Source organism: Oryctolagus cuniculus, chromosome X (genome assembly GCF_964237555.1).
Source record: "Oryctolagus cuniculus chromosome X, mOryCun1.1, whole genome shotgun sequence".
NCBI lineage: Eukaryota > Metazoa > Chordata > Mammalia > Lagomorpha > Leporidae > Oryctolagus > Oryctolagus cuniculus.
In genome coordinates this window covers 52,276,603-52,300,127 of record NC_091453.1, presented here as the reverse complement: position 1 = coordinate 52,300,127, position 23,525 = coordinate 52,276,603, and the positions used below count along the sequence as shown (strand labels likewise).

At 46.6% G+C, this 23,525-nt stretch overlaps 1 protein-coding gene across 1 annotated transcript in view; it reads left to right on the top strand.

The window, feature by feature from the left end:
- The first annotated feature begins 2,643 nt into the window (after window positions 1-2,643).
- The window catches only part of ERCC6L (ERCC excision repair 6 like, spindle assembly checkpoint helicase), a 41,413-nt gene continuing 20,531 nt past the window's right edge, over window positions 2,644-23,525 (top strand). The window contains exon 1 of the mRNA XM_008272795.4: window positions 2,644-2,803. Within this exon, the coding sequence (XP_008271017.2) occupies window positions 2,661-2,803 (143 nt within the window). The 5' untranslated portion in view covers window positions 2,644-2,660. The remainder of the gene's footprint in view (window positions 2,804-23,525) is intronic.

Genomic DNA, 23,525 nt, shown 5'->3' with positions numbered 1-23,525 from the left:
TTAGAGCCACATACTTATGACATAAACATGGAAAACAGCCTACCTCCTTTTTGAAAACGATTTATGTATTTTGAAGGCAGAGAGAGAGGGAGCAAGCGAGAAGACTGTGCCAGGAGCCAGGAGCTTCTTCTGGGTCCCCTGCATGGGTGCAGGGGTCCAAGCACTCGGGCCACCCTCTGCTGCCCCTGCCAGGCACACCACTGGGACTGGTGCTGTGGCTTAGTAGGTTGAGCCTCTGACTATGGTGCTGGCATCCCATATGGACACAGGTTCGAGTTCCAGCTGCTCCACTTCCAATCCAGCATTCCTGATAATGGCCTGGGAAAACAGTGGAAGATGACCCAAGTGCTTGGGCCCTTGCACCCACGTGGGAGACCCGGAAGAAGCTCCTGGTTCCTGGCTTTGGATAAGCCCAGCTCCATCTGTTGTGGCCATTTGGGGAGTGAACCAGCAGATGAAAGATCTCTCTCTCTCTCTCTCTCTCTCTAACTCTGCCTTCTCCTTCTCCTTTTCCATTTATTTATTTATTTGAAAGGCAGAGTCAGAGAGGGGCAGACTCAGGGGCAGAGAGAGAGAGAGAGGTCTTCCATCCTCTGGTTCACTCCCCAAATGGCCACAATGGCCAGAGCTGGGCCTATCTGAAGCCAGGAGCCAGGAGCTTCTTCCAGGTCTCCCACATGAGTGCAGGGATCCAAGGACTTGGGTCATCTTCTGCTGTTTTCCCAGGCACATTAGCAGGGAGCTGGATTGGAACTGGAGCAGCCAGAATTTGAACCAGTGCTCATATGGGATGCTGGCATAGCAGGTGGTTCTGTACCCACGTGGGAGACTGGAAGAAGTTCCTGGTTCCGGCCTGGCTCAGCCCCAGCCATTGCAGCTGTTTGGGGAGTGAACCAGTGATGGAAGATCTCTGCCTCTTAAATGTATAAGAAATAAATCTTTTAAAAAACTTTTATTTAACTATTTTGTTTTTGAAAGGCAAGGAGACAAAGATGTCTCATCTGCAGGTTCATTCCCCAAATGTTCACAACAGCTCCTGAAACCAGGAGCCGGGAACTCAATTGAGGTCTCCCATGCACTTGAGCCATCATTTGTTGCCTCTCGGGGCAGGAGGCTGTAATTGGAAGCCCAGCCAGGACAGAACCAGGCACTCCCATATGGGATGTGGACGCCCCAAGTAGGGTCTTTATTTTTTTTTTCTTAATATTTATTTATTTGAAAGGCAGAGTGGGGGGGGGAGGTGGGGAGGGAGGGAGGGAGAGAGAGAGGGAGAGAGAGAGAGAGAGAGAATCTTCCATCCACTGGTTCACTCCCTAAATGGCTGCAATGGCTGGGGCTGGGCCAGCCCAAAGCCAGGAGCCTGGAGCATCTTCCGGGTCTCCCACGCCAGTGCAGGGGTCCAAGAATTTGGGCCATCTTCCACTGCTTTCCCAGGTCATAGCAGAGAGCTGGATCAGAAGTGGAGTAGGCCGGCGCCGTGGCTCACTAGGCTAATCCTCCACCTAGCGGCGCCAGCACACCAGGTTCTAGTCCCGGTCCGGGTGCCGGATTCTGTCCCGGTTGCCCCTCTTCCAGGCCAGCTCTCTGCTATGGCCCGGGAGTGCAGTGGAGGATGGCCCAAGTGCTTGGGCCCTGCACCCCATGGGAGACCAGGAGAAGCACCTGGCTCCTGGCTTCGGATCAGCGCGGTGCGCCGGCCACAGCGCGCCGGCTGCGGCGGCCATTGGAGGGTGAACCAACGGCAAAAAAAGGAAGACCTTTATCTCTGCCTCTCTCACTGTGCACTCTGCCTGTCCAAAAAAAAAAAAAAAAAGTGGAGTAGTGAGGACTCCAACCACTGCCCATATAGGATGCACTGCAGCAGACAGCAGCTTTACCAGCTACATCACAGCACCTGCCTCCCAATTAGGGTCTTAACCACTACTACAAATGTCCACCCCTACTTACTTCTTAAATGAAAGCTTTGGCTTAGTTTTTAAATTTTTTAAAAAAGATTTATTTATTTGAAAGTCAGAGTTACATACAGAGGGGAGAGGCCAAAATGGCTGGAGCTGTGCCTATCCGAAGCCAGGAGATTCTTCTGGGTCTCCCACACGGGTGCAAGGGCCCAAGGACTTGGGCCATCTTCTGCTTTCTCAGGCCACAGCAGAGAACTGAATCAGAAGTGGAGCAGCCGGGACTTGAAGCGACGCCCATATCGGATGCCGGCGTTGCAGGCGGCGGCCCCACCCGCTACGCCACAGCTTAGTTCTAAGATGCTTTTTCGATGTGAGTTTAAGTCATGGGAACTACGCCTCCCAGGGTGTTTAATTCAAAGCAGACTCTGTGTCAGGCATCGGCGAGCAGGAAAAGGAGGGTATCTGGAGATGCAGGTTTGGGGTGCGCAGGAGGTGGAGGTCTCCAGGGGCCACTACACTGACAGCGTATCAGGCAGTCTCTCTACTCATAAGGATATTACACACGAATTCACTGAAGCACAACTTGAACGGAGTTGGAAAGGCGACAGGATGACGTAATCTAACCCGCGCCGCAAACGCAGCCTCCAGCGAGCGTAGGCGCAGGCGCAAGACCTTTGTGGGCGGGACTCAGGCCGTGGGGCTGGAACGCGGGGCCGCGGACTGGCTGGCCGCAAGACCGACAGTTGGCCGTGCCTCATTGGTATGCGCACAGCGCATGCGCGGGGCGGGAGCGAGCGAAATTCAAGCTCCCGCCGAGATACGTTGAACAACCCGGTCATGGAGCCGTCCCGTGGATTTGCGGAAGCCGAAGCCTTGAGCCCGGAGCAGGCTGCTCGTTACTTGAGGTATGTTTGGACTGCCAGGCGGATCTAGCTCGCAGGCCCTGTCTCGGAGTGCCGGTGGCGGGGTGGGGGTGGGGGGTGAGCGGAGTGGCTCTTGGACCCTCTTGGGGGCCCAAACTGCTAAGGCAGAGCCTTGTGATTAGTGCGGGCCTGAGAATCAGCTCTGGATATGGGTCAGACTTCTAAAGCTTGGGGAACCCTCAGGGCCCCCTCTTCTGGTCAACTAATCCTCCAGTCCGAGCCCTTTCAGAGCTAGAATCTTTCCAGACTACCAAGCCCCAGGCCTAGGAAAACACCGGCCTTGCCCCCAGATTGCTTATAATCTTGTAGTGGAAACTGAGCGGCAAATCAATAATTGCTATAATGTTCAGTAAGTGCTGTAAGACGTGTGAAGTGCGGAGCACAGTGTTGTAATAAAAGAGGTTACCGACTACAAGGGTTAGAGGAGGAAATATTTGAGCGGTATGTTGAAAAATGATTAAGTATTCACAAGATGGCTAAGGGGAGGAGCATCGTGATGTGGGGATGAGCATTTAAGAGTTTTTAAAATTGTGCTAAACTACACATAAACTTTACCATCTTCACGATTTCATTGGTATTACATTTAACACCATTGGTGTTACATTTACATTATTGTACAATCATTGCCACCACCCATCTCCAGAACTTTAATTTTGCAAAAGAGCAACTGTACCCATTAAATAACTCTACTTCCTCCTTCCCCAGCCCTTGACAACCACCATTCTTCTGTTTGTATGCATTTGACCATTTTATATTCATTATATAAATGGAACCATTGCAGGATTTGTCTCTGTGCTTGGCTTATTTCACTTAGCATAGAGTTCTTGTATCATGTAACAGGATTTCACTTTTAAGACTGAGTATAGGCTGGCGCCGCGGCTCACTAGGCTAATCCTCCGCCTTGCGGCGCCGGCACACCAGGTTCTAGTCCCGGTCCGGGCGCCGGATTCTGTCCCGGTTGCCCCTCTTCCAGGCCAGCCCTCTGCTGTGGCCAGGGAGTGCAGTGGAGGATGGCCCAGGTGCTTGGGCCCTGCACCCCATGGGAGACCAGGAAAAGCACCTGGCTCCTGGCTTCGGATCAGCACGGTGTGCGGCCATTGGAGGGTGAACCAACGGCAAAAGGAAGACCTTTCTCTCTGTGTCTCTCTCTCTCTCACTGTCCACTCTGCCTGTCAAAAAAAAAAAAATGAGTATATACCACACTTTGTTTGTGTGTCTGTTAAGCTTACTTGGGTTGCCTCTATCTCTTGGCAGTTGTGAATACTGCTGCTATGAACATGGGCACGTATGAGGAAACTCCAAAAAGTTCACAGAAAATAGAACCAAAAGATGAGTTTATTTTGCTGCAGAAGTTTTTGAAATCCACACATAGTTATTTCATAATAAACATGCTTTATGAACTTTTTGAATATCACCTTTTTTCAGTCATTAGGATACGTTGATATTATTTTTTAGAAAACTTTTATTTAATAAATATAAATTTCTAAAGTACAACTTTTGTATTATAGCAGTTTTTCCCCCCATAACCACCCTCCCACCCACAAACCATCCCATCTCCTACTCCCTCTCCCATCCCATTCTTCATTAAGATTCATTTTTAATTATCTTTATATACAGAAGATCAACTTAGTATATACTAAGTAAAGATTTCAACAGACTGCACCCACACAGACACACAAAGTATAAAGTACTGTTGGAGTACTAGTTATACTGTTAATTCGCATAGTACAACACATTAAGGACAGAGATCCCACATGGGGAGTAAGTGCACAGTGACTTCTGTTGTTGATTTAACAATTGACACTCTTATTTATGATGTCAGTAATCACCTGAGGCTCTTGTCATGAGCTGCCAAGGCTATGGAAGCCTCTTGAGTTCACAAACTCCAACTGAAGATCACCTTTATATGATTTCAAAATTTTTTTGCACTAAAATGAGCTTATCTTTTAATTCAGTTTTTCCACAAACTGTTTGAATTGCCCTTGTGAATAATTTTTTTGAGATTGTGCTTTCAGTTTTTTTGGATGTATATGGAGAAGTGGAATTCTTGGAACATATAGTAATTCTCTTTTACATTTTTATTTTTTTATTTTATTTTATTTTATTTTTTTTGACAGGCAGAGTGGACAGTGAGAGAGAGAGACAGAGAGAAAGGTCTTCCTTTTGCCGTTGGTTCACCCTCCAATGGCCGCCGCGGCCGGCGCGCTGCGGCCGGTGCACCGCGCTGATCCGATGGCAGGAACCAGGAGCCAGGTGCTTTTCCTGGTCTCCCATGGGGTGCAGGTCCCAAGCACCTGGGCCATCCTCCACTGCACTCCCTGGCCACAGCAGAGGGCTGGCCTGGAAGAGGGGCAACCGGGACAGAATCCGGCGCCCCGACCTGGACTAGAACCCGGTGTGCCGGCACCGCTAGGCGGAGGATTAGCCTAGTGAGCCGTGGCGCCAGCCTTACATTTTTATTTTTTATGAAAGAGAGGGGGGAGAGACAGAGCTGCCCTCTGCTGGTTCATTCTCTATATGCTTGCAACAGCTCCTTAAGTTAGGAGCGTGGAACTCAATATGGGTCTCCCACATGAGTGGTGGGGACCCAAGGACTTGCCATCATCTGCTGCCTCCCAGGGTCTTCATTAGCAGGAAGCTGAAATCATGAGCATAGCTGGGACTCAAACCCAGGTCTTGAACACAGGCATGTCCTTATGGGATGCTGACCTTCCAACCAGGGTCTTAATTGCTAGGCCAAACGCTTGGCCCTATCTGTTTTTTAAATAGTCGCTATCCTAATGGGAATGAAGTGGTATCTTGTGGTTTTGATTTGCATCTCCCTAATGCTTAGTTATGTGGAACATCTTTTCATGGCTTATTGGCCACTTGGATGTCTTCTTTGGAGAAATGTCTCTAACTTCTTTACACACTTTTTACTTGGGTTGTTTTATTGTTGTTGACTTGTAGGAGTTTTTCATGCATTCTGGATATTAACCCTTATCAGATATATGACTTGCAGATATTTTTTCCAGTTCTGTAGCTCTCCTTTTCACTGTGTTGATTATGTCCTTACACATGCAAAGGTTTTAAATTTTAATGAAGTCCAAAGAAATAAGTTGGGTAGTAGGATAATTCCATCTCCCTTTTCAAAAATGTAATTTTGGGGGGGACCGGCGCTGTGGCATAGTGGGTAAAGCCACCGCTTGCAGTGCTGGCATCCCATATGGGCACCGGTTCAAGTCCCAGCTGCTCCACTTCCGATCCAGCTCTCTGCTATGGCCTGGGAAAGCAGTAAAAGATGGCCCAAGCCCTTGGGACCCTGTACCCATGTGGGAGACCAGGAAGAAGCTCGTGGCTCCTGGTTTTGGATTGGCACAGCTCCGGCCGTTGCGGCCATCTGGGAAGTGAACCAACAGATGGAAGATTTCTCTTTCTCTGCCTCTGCAACTTCGCCTTTCCAATAAATAAATTAATCTTTAAAAATGTATTTTTAATAGAAAGTTTTATTAATTTATTTGAGAGAGTTACAGAGAGAGGTAGAGACAGAGAGAGAGGTCTTCCATCCATTGGTTCACTCCCCATATGGCCATAACAGCTGGAGCTGGGCTGATCTGAAGCCAGGAGACAGGAACTTCTTCCTGGTCTCCCATGCAGGTGCAAGGGCCCAAGGACTTGGCCCATCTTCCACTGCTTTTCCAGGCCATAGCAGAGAGCTGGATCAAAAGAGGAGCAGCTGGAACATGAACTGGTGCCCATATGGGATGCCAGCACTGCAGGCGGTGGCTTTACCCACTATGCCACAGCGCCAGCCACCCAAAATGTACTTTTTTAAAAATGTATTTATTTGAAAGGGAGGGAGGGAGGGAGGGAGAGAGAGAGATCTTCCATTTGCTGATTGACTTACCTACATGGCTGCAACAGCCAGGTCTGGGCCAGACCAAAGCTAGGAGCCAGCGACTCCATCTGTGTCTCCCATGTGGGTGGCAGAGGCCCAAGAAATCTGGTCATCTTCAGTGCCGTCCCAAATGGATTGGCAGGAAGCTGGGTTGGAAGCTCACAGCTGCCAGGACTCAAACAAGCACTCCTATCTGGGATTCAGTGTCGCAGGCTGTGACGTATCCTGCCATAGTGCTGACTCCCAAAATAATGATTTTAAAGGCCGTTAAAAGAACTCTGTACAGAGGAGTAAAAGTACATATTTGGACCAGTCACTTGACTTCTTTAGGGAAAGCTGTGTGGTGTGATAGAGTACTGATGTTAGAGTTGGATCATTTTGGGTTCAGATCACAGCTCTGCCACTTATTAGCTCAGTGATCTCAAGCAAGTCAGTTGACTTATCTGAGCCTCAGTTTCCTCATCTGGAAAATGGTGGTAATGAGTTTCAGGACCTTCAGTCCCTGCCTCTCTTTCCCGGAGCAAGCAAGTGGGTTCCCCGGTACAGTGCCTCTCACTCACTCCCCCACAGGTTCTCTCCTGACATTTTCAAATAGTCCTGTCCCTGCAACTCCACTCCCCCCAGCAATCGCCTTCTTTTCTCACAATCCTTACTTTTCTCTCACAGTTCCCATATCTCTCATGACCCCTCCACTCTCACAGTTCCTCTTCTGTGCCTCCTAATCTTTGACAGTCTCTCCTGCCCTTACAAATCCCTCCGTATTTCCCCGCGCACACAAAATATCCCCTTTAATATTGCTTGTAATTCTGCCCTTTGGCACAGTCCTACTCACACAATCTCTGTCTCTCCTTCCTTTTCTCCCGTCTGTCAGTCTCCTTCCCTGTCTGTGTCTTTGCTGTGTAAGCACTGAAACAGAACTCTGAAACTTGCTGTCACACACTCTGCACACATTTTCTTTCTATGAATGTAAAATTAAAAAAAATATTTTTATTTTATTTGAAAGGCAGAGAAACAGATCTTCAGTCCTCTGGTTTATTCCTCAGGTGCCTGCAATGGCCAGGGCTGGGCCAGGCTGAAGCCAGGAGCCCAGAACTCCATCTGGGTCTCCAGTGTGGGTGGCAGGGGCCCGAGGACTGGAGCCATCACCCACTGCCCTGCAGGATGTGCATTAGCAGGAAGCTGGATCCGAAGCACTGTAGCTAGGATTCACACAGAGCACTCTGATACAGGATGCAGGTGTCCCGAGCTGCAACTGGAGCAGCTTCATCAGACACCCGCCCCTGCACACATTTCCTTTTTCTTCTACTTTCATCTCCTGTCGTATACAGCAACTCTGCACTTTTGCCCACGCTGCTCAGAGGCCCACTTAGGCTGTCTGTAGCCCCTGCCTGCTCCTCCTGCTCTCTGTCCCTGCCTTGTTGCCTACTCTTTTTCCCTGGCACACATTTTCTCTGTAGCCCACCCTCTCACTCTTGCTCACACTCCCACTCTGGCACTCATGTTCTGTCTTTCCAACTCTCTGTTTCTCTCTGTGTCCCTTTATCACCTCTTCCCCGTTTCTGTCACTCTGTACCTCTGTCTCTTTACCAGCTATTCTCTTTCTTTTTTTTTTTCAAGATTTATTTGAAAGTCAGAGTTACACAAAGAGAGAGGTAGAGAGAGAGAGGTCTTGCACCCGCTGGTTCACTCCCCAGATGGCCGCAATAGCCAGAGCTGGGCCAATCTGAAGCCAGGAGCCAGGAGCTTCTTCCGGGTCTCCCACACGGGTGGAAGGGCCCAAGGACTTGGGCCATCTCCTACTGCTTTCCCAGGCCACAGCAGAGAGCTGCATTGGAAATGGAGCAGCTGGGACTCCATATTGGATGCTAGCACCGCAGGTGGCGGTTTTACTTGCTAGGCCACAGCGCCAGCCCCCAGCTATTCTTTTTCTGTTGTTCACACTTTCCTTGTTACCTATTCTCTCAGTCTGTCACCTACTGTCTTTCTGTCACTGTGTAATTCTGGGACCAATCAGGAACTAGAAACCATAGTGTACTGAAATGGATAATTTTAATATAAAGAATTATTAAACTGATGGATAAGAAAACAGGAAAGTCCCTATGGTATCCCAGAGCTAACGGAGCGTACCCAAGGAAGGGAAATTTGGCAGGAGCCTTTCTCCATAAGGCTGCATTTCAGACCTCCTTGGAGAAGTTGTATGTCAGCCCACTGGAGAGCAGAGGTTTGCTGGTTTGCCCAGGCTGGTACTGGTGTGCAGCCCAAGGCCAGCAGGCAGCAAGTCTCGAGTGCAGGCTGGGAGAGCAAGCCTTCAGCAACAAGTGGCATGGGCTTACAGGAGAGCTGCAGGGTCCTACAGAGGGAGTTCATGCAGGCAGGGGAACATGGGGTGCTGCTTTCCATGTAGAAAGTGTTGTGAGAAGGTTATTTCCAGGCCAGCGCCGCGGCTCATTAGGCTAATCCTCCTCCTGCGGCGCCGGCACCCCAGGTTCTAGTCCTGGTTTGGGCGCTGGATTCTGTCCTGGTTGCTCCTCTTCCAGTCCAGCTCTCTGCTGTGGCCCGGGAAGGCAGTGGAGGATGGCCCAAGTCCTTGGGCCCTGCACCCGCATGGGAGACCAGGAGGAAGCACCTGGCTCCTGGCTTTGAATCAGCGCAGCGTGCTGGCCGTAGCGGCCATTTGGGGGGGTGGACCAAAAAGGAAGACCTTTTTCTCTGTCTCTCTCTCACTGTCTAACTCTGCCTGTCAAAAAAAAAAAAAAAAAAAGAAGAAGAAGAAGAAGAAGAAGAAGAAGAAGAAGGTTATTTCCAGGCCTGGCAGAGGTGCTAAGGTCATTGAGGCACTGAGCACTCTGGGACAGAGGCTTTAAGTTCATTGAGGGACTGCATATTGGTGTGGCTAAGGCAGCTGTTACCTCCTGTAACATCCCTCCAGCGCCCTCTACTGAGAAAACTTAACATCGTGCTTGCTGTAGAGGACATAGTAGCTTAAAGGAATTCTGTCCCTTATCACAAAGCAGATATTGAGGGGTGAATTCAGTACTGAGAGGCAAATAAATAACTGGCAGTGTCACCTACCCTGTCTCTGTGTTTTCAGCCTTCTCTCTCTGTTGTTTCCTGTGTCTCTGTCACCCCCCTGCTTGCATACTGTTGTTCTTGCTGTCACCCATTAACTGTTTTCTTGTGCGCCACCTCTTCAATGCTGTGTCCTCTTGCTCACTGTGTCTGCCACCCACTCTTGTGTCTTTCTCTTGCCATCTGATTTACTTTTTTTTTTTTTTGACAGGCAGAGTGGACAGTGAGAGAGAGAGACAGAGAGAAAGGTCTTCCTTTGCCATTGGTTCACCCTCCAATGGCCGCCGCGGCCTGCGCGCTGAGGCCGGCACACTGCGCTGATCCGAAGGCAGGAGCCAGGTACTTATCCTGGTCTCCCACGGGGTGCAGGGCCCAAGCACTTGGGCCATCCTCCACTGCACTCCCGGGCCACAGCAGAGAGCTGGCCTGGAAGAGGGGCAACCAGGACAGAATCCAGTGCCCCAACCAGGACTAGAACCCGGTGTGCCGGCGCCGCAAGGCGGAGGATTAGCCTAGTGAGCCACAGCGCCGGCCTGATTTGCTTTTGCCCACTTGTTCACTCTGCTGCCCACCCTTTCATTGCCACCCCGTTCTCTGTACTACACACCTTCCCTCTGTCACCTTTCTTTTTATCTGTCTTCCTCTCTGTTGGGTGGCTTTCTCCTTTGCTGTTTCTCAACTTTATTGAGATATAATTCACCTACTATACAAGTTACCTATTTAAAATGTACAATTCGGTGGCTTTTAGTTTATTCACCAAGTTTGTATATTCATCACCACAGTCAATTTAGCACATTCTTATTTCCCCTAAAAGAGACCCCATATCTCTTGGCCATTGTCCTTATTCTTTTCCTGCTTCCAGCTCTAGGCAAGCACTAATCTATTTTCTGTCTATTGATTGCACATTTCTTGTAAATGGCATCCTGTAATATGTGGTTCTTCATGACTGACTTCTTTCACTTACCATAATGATTTCAGTGTTCATCCACATTCAGGTTATATTAGTACTTCATTTTTTAAATTGGCAAATAATATTCTGTTATGGGTAAATCACATTTTGCTTATGCATTCATCAGATGGTGGACATTTCAGGGTGTCTCTACTTTTGGCTATTATGAATAATGCTGTTATGAACATTCATATACAAGTTTTTGTAGACATGTGTTTTCATTTCTCTTGGGTATGAACCTAAGAGTAGAGTTGAAGGGTCATAAAATAACTCTGTATTTAACATTTTGAGGAACTGCTAGACTGTTTTCTTTTTTTATTTAATAAATGTGAATTTACAAAGTGCAACTTTTGCATTGTTGTGGCTTCCTCCCCCATAGACTGTTTTCTAAAGCAGCTGTACCCCAGTTTCTCTACATTATCACCAGCACTTGTTACCATCTGTCTCTTTGATTATGAGATGTATTTCATTGTGGTTTTGATTTGTATTTCCTTTCTGTTGGTGTTGAGCATCTATTCATGTGCTTAGTGGCCATTTATATCTTATCTTTGCAGAAATGTGTTCAGATCGTTTCCCTATTTTTAAATCGAGTTATTTGTCTTGTTGTAAGATTTCTTTATATATTCTTTAAGCTATTCCAGCTTTTTTGTCATTATACTTTTGTAATGAATATGAGGCTACTTCATGGAACTGTGTATTATGAGAAAAATTGAATTTCAAAAAAATTTTTTAAAGGTTTATTTTATTTGAAAGGCAGAGTTACAGAGAGAGGTAGAGACAGAGAAAGAGAGAGATCTTCCATTGGCTGGTTTACTCTCCAAATGGCTGCAACAACCAGGGCTGGGCCAGACTGAAGCCAGGAGCTTCTTCCGGGTCTCCCATGTGGGTAGAAGGGTGCAGGCACTTGGGCCATCCTCTGCTGCTTTCTCAGGTACATTAGCTGGGAGCTGGATCAGAAGTGGAGCAGCTGAGACTTGAACCAGTGCCCATATGGGATGCCAGCACTACAGGCTGGGGCTTTAACCTACTCTGCCACAGTGCTGGCCCCTCACATTTTTTTTTAAAGATTTATTTTATTTATTTGAAAGACAGAGTTACAGAGAGAGGTAGAGACAGAGAGGTAGAGACAGAGAGGTCTTCCAACCACTGGTTCACTCCCCAGATGGCCAGAACAGCTGGAACTTTACTGATCTGAAGCCAGGAGCTTCTTCCAGGTCTCCCACACGGGTACAGGGGCCCAAGGACTTGTACTATCTTTTGTTGCTATCCCGGGCCATAGCAGAGAGCTGGATTGGAAGAGCAGCAGGGATTAGAACCAGCGCCCATATGGGGTGCTGGCACTTCAGACCAGGGCTTTAACCTGCTGCGCCACAGCACTGGCCCCTCCCCTCACAATTTTTTTAAGAATTATTTATTTTATTTGAAAGGCAGAGTTACAGAGAGAGAGAGAGAAAGAGAGTGATTGCAATGTCCAGGGCTTGGCCAGAAACCCTGAGCTTCTTCTGGTTCTTCCATGTGGGTACAGGGACCCGAAAACTTGGGCCATCTTCAGCAGTTTTCCCAGATGCATGAGGAAGGAGCTGGATTGGAAGTGGAGCAGCCAGGCCTTAAACTGGTGCCTATATAGGATGGTCTAGTCGCAGGTGGAGGTTTAACCTACTGTGCCACAACACCAGCCCCTCAAAAAGTTTTTACATCAAAATAAACTGTAAATCCCATTTTCCATGAACTGTTTGAAGTACGCTTGTGGCCGTTGTGTGAATTTTTATACACTTTAAATCTTAGACGTGGGATTGCTGGGTCTTACTGAATGTGCATTTAAAATTTCCATGCAAGAAAGCCACCAGTTTTTAATCCAATCAGTGGTGTGTGAGTAGTCATTTACCCGTATTGTCTTGGGTCAGCATTTGATGAGCTGTATGAGTCAATTAAAAAGTTAGGACATACACCAGCTCTCTGCTATGGCCTGGGATAGCAGTAGAAGATGGCCCAAGTGCTTGGGCCCTGCACCCACATGGGAGACTGGGAAGAAGCATCTGGCTCCTGGCTTCGGATCGGCACAGCTCCTGCCGTTGCGGCCATTTGGTGAGTGAACCAATGGAAGGAAGACCTTTTTCTCTGTCTCTCTCTCTCATTGTCTGTAATTCTACCTGTCAAATAAATAAATAAAAATCTTTAAAAAAAAGGGCATACAAGTATAGGTTTATTTTTTGAAGCTAGGAATTCTAGTAGTTTCTATAGATACACTTTACAGGGGTTTACAAAGGTGTATGTGTGTCTCTGTGTACATATGCATAATATGTAATATTGTTAGTGATAGCAACATTTTATAAGGAAACAGTTATGTACTTATTGACAACAATTGTTAAGTAAATTCTGATATACCCATTCATTGGCATGCCATGTCGTTCTTAAAGAAGTAGTATATAGTGTATAATATAATCCTTGTTAAAATTCTTATTAATTTTAGTATTTATGCAGATTGTCTTTCCAATACCTTATTCTGTCAGGTTCTTTTTTTAAATTCTCAATCTCTTTTTCTTTTTAAAGATTTATTATATTTATTTTGAAAGGCAGCGTTACAGAGAGAGGTGGAGACAGAGAGAGGTCTTCCATCTGCTGGTTTACTCTACAAATGGCTGCAACAACCACGGCTGGGCCAGGCTGAAGCCAGGAACCAGGAGCCAGGAGCTTCTTCTGGGTCCCCCGCATGGGTGCAGGGGCCCAAGAATTTGGGCCATCCTCCGCTGCTTTCCCAGGCACATTAGCAGCGAGCTGGATCAGAAGTGGAGCAGGGCCAGCACTGTGGCACAGTGGGCTAAGCCTCTGCCTGCAGTGCTGGAATCCCATATGGGCACCAGTTCTATTCCCGGCTGCTGCTCTGCTGATCCAGCTTTCTGCTATGGCCTGGGAAAGCAGTAGAAGATAGTCCAAGTCCTTGGGCCCCTGCACCCACGTTGGGAGACCCAGAAGAAACTTCTGGCTCCTGGCTTCAGATTGGCTCAGCTCTGGCCATTGTGGCCATCTGTCTCTCTCTTTGTAAATCTACCTCTCAAATAAATAAATAAAATCTTTTTTTAAAAAAAGTGGAGCAACCAGGACTTGAACCGGTGCCCACAATGGCTGCTGGCTACTGCAGGCCAGGACTTTAACCTGCTACACCACAGAGCTGGCCCTCTATCAGGTTCTTGATCACCTTTTCAAAACTTATCATTTCTTTTCTCTTATGTCCACTTAGCATTATTGTTATACCATATACTTTGTTATTACCAATTACAGCCTCTCCTGTGTTTATGCCTTTGCAGAGACAGGTAAACCCGCTGTGGGTTGAATACAGTTTGTCCCCACCAAAATTTATGTTGAGTTTTTTTTAAAGATTTATTTATTTATTTGAAAGGCAGAGTTGCACAGAGAAGGAGAGGCAGAGAGAGAGGTCTTCCATCTGCTGGTTCACTCCTCAATTGGCCACTACAGGCAGAGCTGCACTGATCCGGAGCCAGGGGCTTCTGGGTCTCCCACGCAGGTGCAGGGGCCCAAGGACTTGGGCCATCTTCCACTGCCTTCCCAGGCTATAACAGAGAACTGGGCCGGCGCCGCGGCTTGCTAGGCTAATCCTCCGCCTTGCAGTGCCAGCACACTGGGTTCTAGTCCTGGTCAGGGCGCCGAATTCTGTCCCGGTTGCCCCTCTTCCAGGCCAGCTCTCTGCTATGGCCAGGGAGTGCAGTGGAGGATGGCCCAAGTGCTTGGGCCCTGCACCCCATGGGAGACCAGGATAAGTACCTGGCTCTGCCATTGGATCAGCGCGGTGCGCTGGCCGCAGTGCGCCGGCCGCGGCGACCATTGGAGGGTGAACCAACGGCAAAAGGAAGACCTTTCTCTCTGTCTCTCTCTCTCACTGTCCACTCTGCCTGTCAAAAAATAAAACAAACAAACAAAAAAACCAGAGAATTAGATCGGAAGTGGAGCAGCCAGGACTCGAACCAGTGCCCACATGTGATGCTGGCACTGCAGGCGGTGGCCTTACCTGCTGTGCCACAGTGCTAGCTCCTATGTTGAGATTTAATTGCCAGTATGACCATGTTGAGAGATGATTGGTGTTATGGGGGTCTGCCCTTATGAAGGGAGAGCAGGCATGCTCCTTTTGGCCCCTACCTCTCTTCTGCATACCTCTGCTTCCCCTTCCACTTTTCTGCCATGCATGGAGTAGCAATGTGACTCTCACCAGAAGCCAGGCAGATGCCAGTGCCATGCTCTTGGACTTCCAGAACCGGGAGTCAGAATAAACTTCTTTTATAAATTACTCAACCCCAGGTATTTTGATTTTTTAAATTAATTTTTTTAAAAAAAGATTTATTTATTTGAAAGGCAGAATTATAGAGAGAGGGGGGGAGAGAAAGAGATGTATCTTCCATGCACTGGTTCATTCCTCAAATGGCCTCAACAGCCAGGGTTGGGCCAAGCCAATGCCAGGAGCTTCTTCTGGGTCTCCCACATTGCAGAGGCCCAGCTACTTGGGCCATCTTCTGCTGCTTTCTCAGGTGCATTAGCAGGGAGCTGGATTGGAAGTGGAGTGGCAGGAATCAAAATGGTGCTCATATGGTATGCTGGTGCTGCAGGGGGCGGCTTAACCAGCTACACTAGCACTGGCCCCAGGTATTTTGTTATAGTGACAGAAAACGAACCAAAAGAGATTCCCCTCAATCTCCCCCCTTGCCAAATTTGGTTCAGGTGTCAAGACTGCTGATTGTATGTGTGCGTGCGTGCATATACACACACACCCCAAGAGGCTATGACAAGTTTTACTAGACATATAATGAGGCTTTCTGGGAAAAACAGGGCAGACTACTGAAGTTAGTATGAAATGGCTTAGGAGAGCAGGGAAAAGACTTAAGCTTGGAATTTTTGATGTAGCCAAGGGTGGATGTGTGGGCTGAGACTTGATAGGGTTTTTTTGTGTTTCATTTTGCTTTTTTTTTTTAGAAAGCTTTTATTTAATAAATGTAAATTTCATAGGTATAGTTTTTGGAATATAGTGGTTCTTCCCCCCCCATACCTGCCCTTCTACCCCCAAATTGTCCCATCTCCTATCCCTCTCCCATCCCATTCTTCATTAAGATTCCTTTTTAATTATCTTTACATACAGAAGATCAACTCATTACTAAGTAAAGATTTCAGCAGTTTATACCTACACAGACACACAAAGTATAAGTACTATTTGAAGACGTTTTATCATTAATTTTCTTTTTATTTTTTTAATGTATTTATTTATTTATTATTTGACAGGTAGAGTTATAGACAGTGAGAGAGAGAGACAGAGAGAAAGGTCTTCCTTCCGTTGGTTCACCCCTCCAAATGGCCGTTACGGCCAGCACTGCGCCAATCCGAAGCCAGGAGCCAGATGCTTTTTCCTGGTCTCCCATGTGGGTGCAGGGGCCCAAGTACTTGGGCCATCTTCCACTGCCCTCCCGGGCCACAGCAGAGAGCTGGACTGGAATAGGAGCAACCGGGCCTAGAACCTGGCGCCCATATGGGATGCTGGCACCACAGGCGGAGGATTAACCAAGTGAGCCACAGCGCCGGCCCCAGCCCCAGCATTAATTTTCATAGTACAACTCATTAAGGACAGAGGTCCTACATGGGGAGCAAGTGCACAATGACTCCTGTTGTTGATTTAACAATTGACACTCAAATTTACAACGTCAGTGATCACCTGAGGCTCTTGTCATGCGCCTCCAAGGCTATGGAAGCCTTTTGAGTCCACAAACTCTGTCAGTATTTAGACAGGGCCATAAGCAAAGTGGAAGTCCTCTCCTCCCTTCAGAGAAAAGTTCTTCCTTCTTTGATGGCCGCTTCTTTCCACTGGTATCTCGCTCACAGAGATCCTTCGTGTAGATCATTTTTTGCCACAGTGTCTTGGCTTTCCATGCCTGAAATGCTCTCATGGGTTTTTTAGCCAGATCTGAATGCCTTAAGGTCTGGTTCTGACCTCAGAGTGCTATTTAGGGCGTTTGAGACTTGATAGTTTGAACTTCCCTCTGGTACCAAAGGAGGAAGCATCAGGATTTCCTTTTAGCTTTTCTAGATGTGGGGTAGAAGGGGAAGAAAGAGGGGTGGAACTTAAAAACTGTCAGCAGTTACATATCAATAATGGAATTAGACTTTTTTTAATTACATCTCCATTATCTTAATTTCAAGTATTCTACTCTCCAACCTCTTGTTACTCCCTCTAGTATACCATTTCCAACAACCCTTTGCTATCACTGGGACCTATAATTGATTTGGTCTTTTTTTAAAATAGAAACTTTGTGTATTTTTTTATTTTTATTTATTTATTTATTTATTTGAGAAGTAGAGTTATAGACAATGAGAGGGAAAGAGAGGTCTTCCGTCTGCTGGTTCATTCCTCATTTGGCTGCAACAGCCAGACCTGTGCTGATCTGAAGCCAGGAGCCAGGAGCTTCTTCCAGGTCTCCTACGTGGGTGCAGGGGCCCAAGCACTTGGGCCATCTTCTATTGCTTTCCCAGGCCATAGCAGAGAGCTGGACTGGAAGAGGAGCAGCCGGGACACAAACCAGCGCCCATATGGGATGCTGGCATTGCAGGCAAAGGATTAACCTACTGCGCCACAGCGCTGGCCCTGATTTGGTCTTCTATTCACTGTTGCTCACTGCTCTCAGGTCTTCACTTCCCTTCTTACATAACTTGAAATCCAGAGTCAAAAATTATGGAGACTTCCTTTTATGCAACTTTAACCTTTTTCTCTTTCATATGTCATTATAGAAGGATACTTCAAAAATGTATGGAAAAATCAAGTTAAAAGATAGGATTATTTTGGTGCAAAAAATTTGAAAGTCATGCATAGTTTTTTAAAAAGATTTATTTATTTATTTGAGAGGTAGAGTTACAGACAGTGAGAGGGAGAAAGAGAGAGAGAGAAAGGTCTTCCATCTGCTGGTTCACTCCTCAATTGGCCACAGTGGCCAGAGCTGCGCCAATCTGAAGCCAGGAACCAGGAGCTTCCTCCAGGTCTGCCACATGGGTTCAGGGGCCCAAGGACTTGGGCCATCTTCTACTGCTTTCCCAGGCCACAGCAGAGAGCTGGATCGAAATGAAGCAGCTGGGACTTGAACCGGCGCCCATGTGGGATGCTGGTGCTGCAGGTGGAGGATTAACCTACTGTGCTACAGCGCCGGCCCTAGTGCATAGTTTTTCAGAACACATGTTTTCCATGAACTCTCTGAGCCCATGACCATGCTTCCAGTTTTATTGGGTGATAGAAGTGATCACAAGAGAACACGCTGCTTTCCCCATATCAGCCTACCTCCCAGCACTGTTCCCACTGTATTCTTGCCTTCTGTTAATATGGATGAAATCTCTAGGCTTCTAGCCAAGGCACAACTTCTCCATTCGTGCAAAAGATTTCATCACTTGTCACTCATTGGTATAGGGACTTCAACTCAGCAGGTCTTTCATCACTTATAAACCCCCTTTCTTAGCCTTACTTTCCACTGCAGTTATTGTTCCGTTTCTTTCCTTTACATCAACATTATAGGTATAGACATCATTGTCTACACTTATCATTTCTAATTTATTTCCTCCCAGCTTCTTTTGAACTCATTCCAGTTTTTCACCCTGTCTCTCTATTCAGACTCCTTTTCTGCAAGTTACCAAAGACTTTCATGTAACTAAATTTTAGCAGGCCATTTTTTTATAGAGAGCTTTTATTTAATAAATATAAATTTCATAAATACAACTTTTGGATTATATCAGTTCTTTCCCCCATACCCACCCTCCCACCCCCAAATTGTCCTACCTCCTACTCCCTCTCCCATCCCATTCATTAAGATTCATTTTCATTTAACCTTTATATACAGAAGATCAACTCATTACTAAGTAAAGATTTCAACAGACTGCACCCACACAGACACACAAAGTATAAAGTACTGTTTTAAGACTAGTTTTACTGTTAATTTTCATAGTACAACACATTAAGGACAAATGTCTTACATGGGGAGCAAATGCACAGTGACTCCTAGCAGGCAATTCTTAATTCTCATCTCCCTTGACCAGCAATGTGTGACAAGCAGTGTGTGACAGAGTTGACCACTTCATTTGGCTTCCAGGATCCCTGTTCTGATTTTCTTCCTGTCTCGCTGCTGCTTTTCATTTTAAAAAAAATATTTATTTATTTTGAAAGAGCTACAGGGTGAGGGGGAGGAGAGACCTTACATTTGCTCATTCATTGCCCAAATGGTTGCAATGGCCAGGGCTGGGCCAGGTTGAACGCAGGAGTCAGGAATTTCTTCCAGGTCTCCCAAATCAGTAGCAGGTGCCCAAACACTTGGGCCATTTGCTGATGCTTTCCCAGGCATGTTAGCAGTGTGCTGGATTGGAAGTGGAGAGGCCAGGACTTGAACCCGTGCCCATATGGTATGCGGGGTTTCAGGTGGCAGCAGAATCTGTTATGCCACAATGCCCTCCCCAGGCTGCTTTTCAGATTTTCCCCAGACATCGTGGCATTTCTCCCTTAAATACTTCAGTATACATCTCTGAAAAAGAATGTATTCCTACAAAACTACCACCATATCACACTTAACAAAAAATAAAAGCTAACTTCTTGTTATTATCTGTACAATCCATGTTCATATTTTTAGTTTTTCTTAAAGATTTTATTTATTTACTTGAAAGAGTTACAGAGAGGCAGAGAGAGAGAGAGAGAGAGAGAGAGAGAGAGAGAGGTCTTTCATCTGTTGGTTCACTCTCCAGTTGGCCGCAACGGCCGGAGCTGTGCTGATCTGAAGCCAGGAACCAGGAGCTTCTTCTGAGTCTCCCATGAAGGAGCAGGGGCCCAAGGACTTGGGCCATCTTCCACTGCTTTCCCAGGCCATAGCAGAGAGCTGGATTGGAAGTGGAGCAGCCGGGTCTTGAACTGGTGCCCATATGGGATGCCATTGCTTCAGGCCAGGGTGTTAACCCACTGTGCCACAGCGCCAGCCCCCCCATATTTTTCAAATGGTCTTTTTATAACTGTTTGTTTGGGTTCAAGATCCAAACAAGGTCCACACACTACATTTGGTTGTTCTGTTTCTTAAGCCTCTTTTAATTTAGAACTGTTCCTCCCACCTACTTTTCTGTGCTAATGGTTTGAATTATCCTGTTATTGTCTTTGTAGTATTGTTCTCCTATCTCCTGTAATTTCAGTCCAAAGATTAGGTAAGATTATGGTTCAGTATTTTTTGCATCAATACTTCAAGGGTGAGATTGTATACTTCAAGTTGCATCATATCAAGAAGCATATAATATGTGGTTTTCCCACATTAGTAATTCTAGTAAGATTGACCACTGTGGCATAGTGGGTAAAGCTGCCGCCTGCAGTGCTGGCATCCCATATGGGCACCAGTTCGAGTCCTGGCTGCTCCACTTCTGATACAGCTCTCTGCTATGGCCTGGGAAAGCAGTAAAAGATGGTCCAGGTGCTTGGGTCCCTGCATCCACGTGGGAGGCCAGGAAGAAGCTCCTGGCTCCTGACTTCAGGTAGGCTCAGCTCTGGCCATTACAACCACTTTGGGAATGAACCAGTGGATGGAAGACTTCTTTCTCTGTCTCTGCCTCTGCCTCTTTGTAACTCTGCCCTTCAAATAAATAAATAAATCTTAAAAAAAAAGATTGACCAATGGGTTCAATGGTCACAGTCTGATCCCTCCTTTCTAAAGTTATATTCCTCTTCTTACAATGAAGAAGTGATATGTTGGGGATACATTAGCATCTTGTGCATATCCAGTTCCTCATTAAACTTTCATCCATTAATAATCATTGTGCAAATCAGGTGTTCCACACGGGATTACAAAGTGCTGATTTTTTTAATTTCATCATTCCATCTGTATTCAGTAGGTAAAATTCTGTAAATATTCTTAATGTTGAAATGCCACAGCTTTTAAGAATTCTTTTGCTGATCTTATTCAGGCTCTTGGCTTTAAATCTCATCTTTATTCTGAGTATTTTTACAATTTTTAGTAAGCTTTTTTATTTTTAAATATTTATTTGAGAGGGAGAGTTAAGACAGGGTGGAGGAGAGAGAAGGGTGGGGGGAGGGGAGAGGGAAGAGGGAAAAGGGAAAAGGGAAAAGGGAAAAGGGAGGTCTTCCAATTGCTGGTTCACTCCCCAGAAGGCCACAGTAGCCAGAGCTGCGCCGAACCGAAGCGAGGAGCCAGGAGCTTCTTCTGGCCTCCCACGTGGGTGCAGGTGTCCAAGCACTTGGGCCATCTTCAACTGCTTTCCCAGGCCATAGCAGAGAGTTGGACTGGAAGAGGAGCAGCCAGGACTAGAACCGGCGCCCATAAGGGATGTTGGTGCTTCAGGCCAGGGCATTAACCTGCTGTGCCACAGCGCTGGCCCCCCTACTTTGTTTTTAATTGACAGCTAAGTACTGTACATGTTTGTGGGGTACAATGTGATGTTTCTTTTTTTTTTTTTTAATTTGAAAGAGTTATACAGAGAGAGGAAAGGCAGAGAGAGAGAGGGAGGGAGGGAGGGAGGGAGGGAGGGGGAGGGAGGGAGAGAGAGGTCTTCCGTCTGCTGGTTCACTCCTCAATTGGCCACAACGGCCAGAGCTGCGCTGATCCGAAGCCAGGAGCCAGGAGCTTCTTCCAGGTCTCCCACGCAGGTACAGGGGCCCAAGGACTTGGGCCATCTTCTTACTGCTTTCCCAGGCCACAGCAGAGAGCTGGATCAGAAGAGGAGCAGCTGGGACTAGAACTGGCGCCCATATGGGATGCCGGCGCTTCAGGCCAGGGCTTTAACCCACTGTACCACAGCACCGGCCCCGATGTGATGTTTCAATACATACATATATATATATATATATATATATATAGAGAGAGAGAGAGAGAGAGTGATCAAATCAGATTGATTAACAGTACATTACTCAAATACCATTTCTCTGTGGTGAGAACACTTAAAATCCATTTTTTAGCCATTTTGAAATAGATATTATTGTTAATTATAGTCATTGTGCTGTTCAATAGATCACCATGACACATTCCTTCTGTCAGACTGAAACATTTACCCTTTGATCAACATATCCTCTTCCCCTGTTCACAAGCTCCAGTCTCTGATAAACACTGTTTGACTCTACTGCCACCCAGCTTGATATTTTTTTTTTTTTTAGATTCTACATGTGCATGTAAGTGCCTGGTTTATTTCACTTAGTATATTTCACTTAGGTCCATCCATGTTGTTGCAATTGATTGAGTTTTTTGCTTTTTAAAGGCTGAGTAGGGGGCTGGTGCTGTGGAGTAGTGGGTAAAGCCACTGCCTCAAGTACCGGCATCCCAAATCGGTGCCAGTTTGAGTCCCAGTTGTTCCACCTCCGATCCAGCTCTCTGCTATGGCCTGGGAAAGCAGAGGATGGTTCAAGTCCTTGGGCCCATGCACCCACATGGCAGACCTGGAAGAAGCTACTGGCTCCTGGCTTCGGATCGGCCCAGCTCCAGCCATTGTGGCCATTTGGGGAATGAACCAGCATATGGAAGATTCTCATTCTCTCTCTCTGCCTCTGCCTCTCTGTAACTCTGCCTTTCAAACATTTTAAAGCTCCATTCTTCTGTTGATGGGCACTTTAGTAGTTTCCATATCTTGGCTGTTGTAAATAATGCTGCATTGAATATCAGAATATAGACTTCTCTTGGACCTACTGATTTTGACTCATTTGGATGTGTATCTAGACATGGAATTGCTAGATTGTATGGTAATTCTATTTTTAGTTTTTTTTTTTTTGAGGAAGCTGCATACTGTTTACCACAACTATACTAATTTACAGTAATTTATACTAATTTACAATACCGCCAACAATGTATAAGGTATACCCTTACCAAGATTCATTTTATTTGCTTGAAAGGCAGAGTTAGAGGGGGCAAATGGGAGGAAGGGGGATGGGAGAGGGAGAGGGAGGGAGAGAGAGAGAGAGAGAGAGCGAGAGAGAGATCTTCCATCTGCTGATTTATTCTCTAAATGGCTGCAATGAAGCGGGGAGCCAGGAACTCCATCCAGGTCTCCCATGTGGGTAGCAGGGGGCCAGTAACTTGAGCCATCTTCCACTGCTTTCCCAGGCTCTCTAGCAGGGAGCTGGGTTGGAAGCAGAGCAGTCAGGACTCAGACTGGTACTCTGATAGGGGATGTTGTCATCTGTGAGGTGACATAACCTGCTGTACCACAGTGCTGGCCCTGTCTAACCTTTTTGATAACAGCCAGTCTGACAGATGTGAGGTGATAGTACACTGTGGTTTTTAATGGCAAAGGATTAAAGGCTTTCTTTCCACCCTTATATCTGACCAAGACAAGGATGTCTGTATGTTCTTGCCACTTCCATTCACAATATAATCCAAGTTCTAGCCAAAGCAATTAGAAAAAAAAGTATGCATGTTGGAAAAAAGTAAAACTGTTTGTATTTGCATGTGACATTATCCCACCCTCCAACTTTTAAAAAACATTGATTTATTTGAAAGGCCGAGAGAGAGAGAGAGAGAGAGAGAGAGAGAGAGAGAGAGAGAAAGAAAGAGAAAGGACACTTCTGTGTATTAATTCATTCCCTAAATGCCTGCAACAACCAGGTCTGGGCCAGGCTAAAGCCAGGAGCCAGGAACTCCATTTGGGTCTCTTACATGGGTGGCAGGTTACTTGGGCCATCTTTTAGCAGGATGCTGGATTGGAAGTGGAATAGTTGGGTCTTGAACCAACATTCTGATATTTGGTATGCTGTCATTGCAAGCATAGGCTTAACTCCCCCTGTACTACAACACCAGTGCCTCCTC